The sequence below is a fragment of the Seriola lalandi genome, unplaced genomic scaffold, assembly GCF_002814215.2.
Source record: "Seriola lalandi dorsalis isolate HSWRI2012SDOR001 ecotype SW California unplaced genomic scaffold, Sedor1 jcf7180002054892, whole genome shotgun sequence".
NCBI classification, from domain to species: domain Eukaryota; kingdom Metazoa; phylum Chordata; class Actinopteri; order Carangiformes; family Carangidae; genus Seriola; species Seriola lalandi.
The window spans coordinates 949,062-956,016 of record NW_019525444.1 but is presented as its reverse complement, the minus strand read 5'-3'; the positions used below and the strand labels follow the sequence as shown (position 1 = coordinate 956,016).

The window sequence follows — 6,955 nt, the reverse complement described above, 5'->3', positions numbered from 1 at the left end:
GTGAAAGATTGTTTTACTAGTAAAACACACTTAAAATATCGAAGGTAGCGTTGTAGTAAGTGGAATTTGCTACTGTTTTACATACTATTAGTTTGTAGTTGTCTTTTATGTTCAACAGTGCATCATGTTTTGAATATGAAAATGTCAAGTAAATACATCAAAATTTAATCTTTAATCTTACACCACTTCAGTAAATGTACTTACAGTCTGCCACTACAAATAAATCATAACAGACAAGATAAAAATCTATCAAACTATAATTTATTGTTTGTTCATTTATATGAGCATGAATATAAAGGACTGTCACAATGGAGGATAAATCAAATTTTTTGACTCAGATGTGAGTTTTTCAAAGTAAAATGCAAATCCACAAAGGTACAGATGTATTATTTTGCATTTTTGCTCAGGTGAAAAGTCTCGGGAGCTGAAATGCCTCTGGTTCTTACAGTAGGTTAACAATTTATTTGCTACTACATAATTTCAAAATAAACATACAAAAGAGATACCAAAAGTGTAGACTGACTAGAAATGTGGACGTCTTCAGTGCATAGATAATATGGTTATATTTACCTTTGGGAGTAAGTAAATGATACAGGCAGCATAGTGTACAGTGAAGTGAAAAAGATAGCAGCAATAACTGATGAGTGCCTGTTTAATTATAGCTTTTTAACTGTTGTTGCAAAACCCAATTTTTGCTACAATGACATGCATGAACTCGTACATTTTATTGTTTCGTCGTGGAGTTAATTTGTATTTGAACATGAGGTATTCAAGGAATATGAAAACAGTTTTGCAGAGGGATATTTGCAGAGGTGTAGTGTGGTCCCTGTGTCAGAGGCCGGTCAAAGATTCTTCAGCGGACAGGACGTCCCTCTCGGGCCTTTGTCCCGTCCGCGTCACGCGCTGAGTCGACCTGTTCACACGTCCTCGACCGAGCAGCAGTTACAGAGAGCTCAGACCTCGCTCTTTACTGTTTGTCTTTGCCTGCGATAGAGACACGTGTGTGAAGTGAAGTCAGAAAAATACTGATTATCAATCACAAAAAAAACTGCACAAACAGATTATTACGTAGCGAAGCAGCAGAACACGGGAGTAATGGCTAGTGGAAAAACACAAATGTGTAAGTGAAGCACAAATGTCACACACATGGAATGAATTATTAAATTACAAATTATTATTATTATTGTGAGTCATTAAATTATTATTATTCTTAGAAAAACATGTGATCTGCTTGTAATATCCTGCAGTGGAAACGTGGGGGGGGGAAACATTTTTAACTCTGTTTTCAATGCAAATCAACTTTTTCTGGTGCAGCTATCCACTTTGTTCTCTCTCTCCTTTCATGATTAAACAGTCCAACACTTAAAATTATATATATACAAAGTAGTTAAAATCAGCTCCAACTTGACTCTGTTATATTTAGCCCTGTAGACGGATATTGTATTTTTGGATTTAGCTGCAGAACTTCTAAGGCCTCTTTGTTGCGGCAAGCCCAGATCACTGGAGGTGACTGGCATTTCATTTGTGCCTGGTGCAGGAAGGAGTGTAAACAAACACACCCTCAAAACCCTCATAATCTCTCTTGAGAAACAGTGTCCTACTTATTGGACACAATCTCAGATCTCGCTGTGGACAGTTCTCATTATTTTCTACATTTGGCTGAATATAGTTTCCAATTAAAATCGTTGACAGTGAGGCTCGTGGATTGTTCTGAGTTACCCAGAGCATTGTTTCTGCAGAGGCAGGTTTTATGATTTGGTGGCACTGAGCCTGTTCAGCCTGCAGGCCTGGGATTTCAAAATGAAACTGCTATGAAATCCAGACTGGCGCCCTCATATCTGTGCTCCTCTCACCTTTGACGGGGACAAACTTGAGCGAGTGGCTGAATATTCAAAAACGTGAGACTCCCTCCTCTGGACCGTCATTCACGAACTCGTGGCCCAGCCCGTTGCCACACTTGCCACACAGCACCTGGGTACACACACAACCACAACACAATAACCCCACCTGTCGTAGCTCCTGTGGGTCATAAACTTGAAATACTTACACCAGTTATGAAAGTATTGATTTCAGATCGTAAATTATGGTTCAGCAGTAAAAAACAAAGATGGTACAGTCAGTGGTAAATTTATGAGATTAGCGTGTGTGACCTTGTAGGCAGTGAGAGTCTCCATCATCTTGGTGACACTGTCCTCTCTGATGGTGTCGGTGAAAGCCGGCCAGGGAGACGAGTGGGCGAACTTGGACCGACTGGAGAACAGGGGATGGTTACACTTGGAGCACACATACATACCTGCAGGGGACATTTACTATTAAAGATTGTTGCTTTGGTTCATTTCCTATCTGAAATTAATTATTATTATTATTTAAAATAATATAAATAATTTGTTTTGACTCCCTTAAAGGCCCTGCAGTAAATCTGACGGGTCACATGATTTAAGGGATGAAGAATCAAATAAAAGTTTGTTTTTTTCCACTTATTTGTCTTTTCTTTTTATTAATATTATATTATTTATAACCTCTTCAAATCTGACAACTTGTGTCAACATCAAGACCATAACATGTAATAAAGGCTCCCCAGTTGCTTTATTTTGAAGGGCCAAAAAAACCCTCAGTTTTCACTGAAATCATTAACAACAGATTTCTTAATTAATGTATCGATCTGAGAAATATGAAATATTATGAAATAAAAAATAAAAGCAAACTCTTTATCAATTGCTTATATCTCCAAATTCTGTCACACCACATGTCCTTCCTCTGCACCCGTCACTGAGATATTACACAGAATTTAGACTATTGTGTATTATCAAGATATTCATATCTAAAAAGACGATTTAAGCTAAACGTACATTAAACTGAGTGGCAGCCCTGAAATAAAAATAAAAAGGTTATTTTATCCTCCATAATCCAGACTAAACGGAGATTACATCACAACGCTGCTGACTGAATAACCGTCACCGTTTGCTCACCTGGTTTGAAATGATCCTTGTAGATCTCACCGCCTAAGAACTGACAGAAAGACATACTGTGGTTTCTCTGCAGACCAGATAAAGGCAGAATAAATGTTAATCTGTCTCGGTCTTTCCTCCGGCAGGGATGGCAGGTGACCGGGGCAGGAGCAGCGGCTGTTTTTCCCCTCCTCTCGTGCGAGTTGATCCTGGCCGCAGATTTAACCGGAGCTCCGCCCCCTGCAGGTATCTGCTTTAACACTAGATGGCGGTGTCCGACAACAAGCGCACAGGTGGACATACAGACAGAAACGGTACTGGAAGTCAGAGCATCAGTATTTATATTGTCATCATGCAATAGAGCAGAAGGGAGCAGCATTGTATCGTGTTTATTTATGAGGCTCTGCTGCAAAAACTGCCAAGTTACCTCTGCTCTCTGGTTACAAGTGAATGCAACGCTTGACTTTAGCTCTACCTCTTGTTGCCACGCTGTTTCAAATACAATGCTGCAACAAATGTGAAGTTACATTCTCCTATTTCACTGAAACATTTTAAAAGGTTTTACTTTTGTATTTACAATCATTTTAATGATCATAGAATTGAGATCCTGATCTCTATGAGACTACCAGTTTAAATAAAGGATTTACTATCAATAATAATAATAATAATGAAAATGATATTGATAATAAATTAAGTGAGTACTGGAGTTGGCCCTACACCTGCAGGTGTGTATGTCAGTGTCCCAGCACTTGTTCTGTTATTCATGAGCACTTCCAAATTTTGTCTTTAGCATCAACAATATCAGTTTCATTTTAGACTGAAGAGGCTAAAATATAAAACCAAAACTATCATGATATCTCATTGAAAAAAAATACTGAAAGTCAATTCTATTTCACGGTCTGTGTGTGTTTTTTTCTTTTCGTAACAACCAGGACTTCAAAGCTGCTACAGCGAAGCATTATTAGGACTATTTTGTAAAAATGTAACCTAACGAGCCAGCCGATCTGAGGAATTGCAGATGACTGTCACTGTCGCATATAAACACCTACAGCGATCGTGTGATCTGATCTGTGATGTGCACTGCTACTGCAACAACCTGATTATTTACTTGTCAAACGATATCGAATATTAGTCTGAAGACTCAGACAAGAACTGGCACACTTTTTTTTTTTTACAGTACAGTTCTCTTGATAACATTAAAATCGATATAATTGTTCAATCTCATCATGTAACACACAAGTAAACTGAACTGTGGTTATTCCTTCAAAGATTATTGGAAGAGAGAAAATAAGTATAAATCATACCACAGTTATTTCCAACACGTGCACTGTGAGGAGAAAGTTGATGAATGATAACACAGACACACTTGCCAGATAGTGTGAATTTCTTTCAGTATGCAGGTGTCATCTCAGACAAATAATGTCAGTATTATCAGTGCGATTCAAGAATCAAGAGCATCACCATCCAAAACACCTTAACAAAACGCTTTATTCTGTAAATGAAACACGGAATTTCATGTTAAAAATAAATATGCTTTTCTCTGTAGAAGCTGTGAGTCCAGAAATGATATTTCTGTCCATCATAGGTCTTAATCCTTCATTCGTACTTGCAGTAGTGCTTGAGTGCCTCTGGCAGCTCCAGCCAGTCAATGGCCATCCTGTGGACGATGTGCTTCTGAATGGTCTTCCTACACAACGTCTGCAAGGACGAGACTGGAGCAACAGAAAAAGAGAGAATAAAAAGACTGTGGATTAGTAGAAGAAAGGTAATAAAGCGAAATAATGAAAAAAAAATATGCATGGATGGATCAATGAACAAGCATAGGCCCTTGAGTCAGAGTCTCTGCATGCTAAAATGTCTTGCCGGAAAGTCGATCATATGACCACAAGAGACACAAAATGACTACAAAGAGACACAACAAACTACAGAGACTCAAAATGACTGCGAAGAGACAAAACATGACTACAAAGAGACACAAGATGTCCACAAAGAGACATAAAACAAAGACATAGCAATGTAAAACAAATACAAAGAGACTGAAAACTACCACGAAGACATGCAAAACTACTTCAAAGAGACACAAAACAACTACAGACGTCATCACCTGTGTGTTTTTGTGCGAGTTCTGATTCAGCTGCAAAATGTTACTGAGAGAGACACGAAACAGCTCGTCATTTGTGGTGGTTTTTTTGTGTCTCTTTCAGTAACAGACAGAGTGTCGTGTCTGTGCCCAGGGGCCAATCGTCTCATAATCCATCCATAGTTAAAGGAATCACTGTGACACTCACATCCATACTCCACCTGGACAATGCGGACACATTTAGTAGCGGCAAAGACGTCCACCACTGCGTAGATAGGCTGGATGGTGGGGATCCCCTTCGCAGAAGCTCCCATATCCTCACCGTTGATGACAATATGCATATCAGCCAGGTCTCTGCCTTTAGGCACATACATTACTCCTATCCTGCTGCGTCGGGCTGTTGGAGGTAGAGCGTTCGTCTTGTACAAGTCGTCCAAAATGTGGCTGAAGCGTCCGGGCCGGCTCCGACCGACCAGCTTGTCTCTGGGGATCCGAACATTCTCAATGTACAAGTGAGAGTCTGTAAAGAAAGTCTTCATGTTGTTGCGTCCTTCGCCTCCATTTCCCTCACCTCCATCTGCATCTTCAACCTCCCCCCTGCCGAGCCTCCGACCCCCAGCCAGTCCTCCCTCTTCGGCCTCTTGGACCTCCTCTATGACCTTGTTGTGGTTGCGAGTGATGGCGAAGACCCAGCTGTCTCCCTGGTCTGTCAGGTCTGGGATGGAGTATTCAGGTACCACCTCTAAGCTCATGGGATCCGTGGCGGTCAGGCCCACACGGAGGTGGCCGCACCAGCCCAGCTCCTTCTCCTCAATCTCTATGAGGAAAATCTCTCCAGGCTGCAGAGGGTTTTTGCTGAAGCACACCCCATTGGCGAAGCTCTCCACCCGGGTGGCCTGGGTTCCTGAGAGGTCCAGTCTGACGTTGGTACCATGAATAGGGTGGAATTCCATAAATTGGTCAGGAATGGCCTCCATTTTTATTTGTCCACGCGTTTAAACAGTCACTCTAGTGCAGAGAACAGAAACGACAGTGAACAAGAAATTCCCACTTGGTTTAGATTTTGTGAAAAAGAAGCACAACAAAGACGGTTAGACTTACAAAAACACTTTCCAATCGGACGGTCTCGCAGTGGTTTCTGACTTAGCGGCCGACACGTGGTCATTGTAGAGACACAACAACTCACACAAACACGACAAGAGCCCCGGCTCTGCCTATCTGTCGGCCACTCAGGGAGAGCTTCTAGTAGAGGGCTATTTTTGAACAGCTGCATATGTCAACAGATGGGAAGGTATCTGTGTGTGTTGAGGGGTGGGGGGTTGGCCATGCACATGCCAACAGTCACTCACACACACCAGATATGCACAGAGATTGGGTTAGGGTTAGTGGGAGGAACAAACCCCCCCCCCCCCGGGTCCTGGCACTCATATAATCCCACAAACCCATGTACTGAAGTAATAGCTGCATAATTATCATAATGCCATATGCCAGGAAGATATGTTAAACAGCAGGGCCTTCATAGCTGTACTCTAAATATAGTCCATGCAATACAGTCGGGATTTCATTCTTATGTAAAGCAGCAATTGAAGGAATATATCAGCATTTATATGTGTCTCTAGAGATTTATTGTGATAATGGAATTATAGTATAATAATGTAAAAAAGAATTATATTTAAAAAGAGAAAGTCTTACATTAAAGGCTCCTGCATACTGTGTTAGTTAGTTCATATTTATATTGGGTCATGTTATTATTATATATAAATTAGAAGCTAATTGATACATAGCACAGTTAGTTACATATAATTTGAAGTAATTTATTATGTGTACATGAGAAGTAATTTGCAGGCTGGTGGGAAGAGATCATTGATCAAGAGTAGGGGGGGTAAGGTAACAACAAACTCTTTCCTTTTCACATCAAATGTTAAGG

At 40.5% G+C, this 6,955-nt stretch overlaps 2 protein-coding genes across 2 annotated transcripts; both read right to left on the bottom strand.

Moving 5' to 3' along the window:
- Nucleotides 1-245: 245 nt before the first annotated feature.
- msrb1b (methionine sulfoxide reductase B1b) lies at nt 246-3,160 on the bottom strand. Its single transcript, XM_087180124.1, has 4 exons — nt 2,970-3,160; nt 2,151-2,293; nt 1,854-1,971; nt 246-984 (listed from the first exon to the last, which is right to left on the bottom strand). Exons 1-4 carry the CDS (start codon nt 3,022-3,024, stop codon nt 968-970), a joined length of 333 nt encoding a protein of 110 aa, XP_087036250.1. The 5' UTR covers nt 3,025-3,160; the 3' UTR covers nt 246-967.
- Nucleotides 3,161-4,418: 1,258 nt separating this feature from the next.
- neurl2 (neuralized E3 ubiquitin protein ligase 2) lies at nt 4,419-6,290 on the bottom strand. Its single transcript, XM_087180125.1, has 3 exons — nt 6,130-6,290; nt 5,237-6,036; nt 4,419-4,660 (listed from the first exon to the last, which is right to left on the bottom strand). The coding sequence occupies exons 2-3, from the start codon at nt 6,003-6,005 to the stop codon at nt 4,545-4,547; spliced, it is 885 nt and encodes a 294-aa protein (XP_087036251.1). The 5' UTR covers nt 6,006-6,036; nt 6,130-6,290; the 3' UTR covers nt 4,419-4,544.
- Between the last annotated feature and the right edge of the window lie 665 nt (nt 6,291-6,955).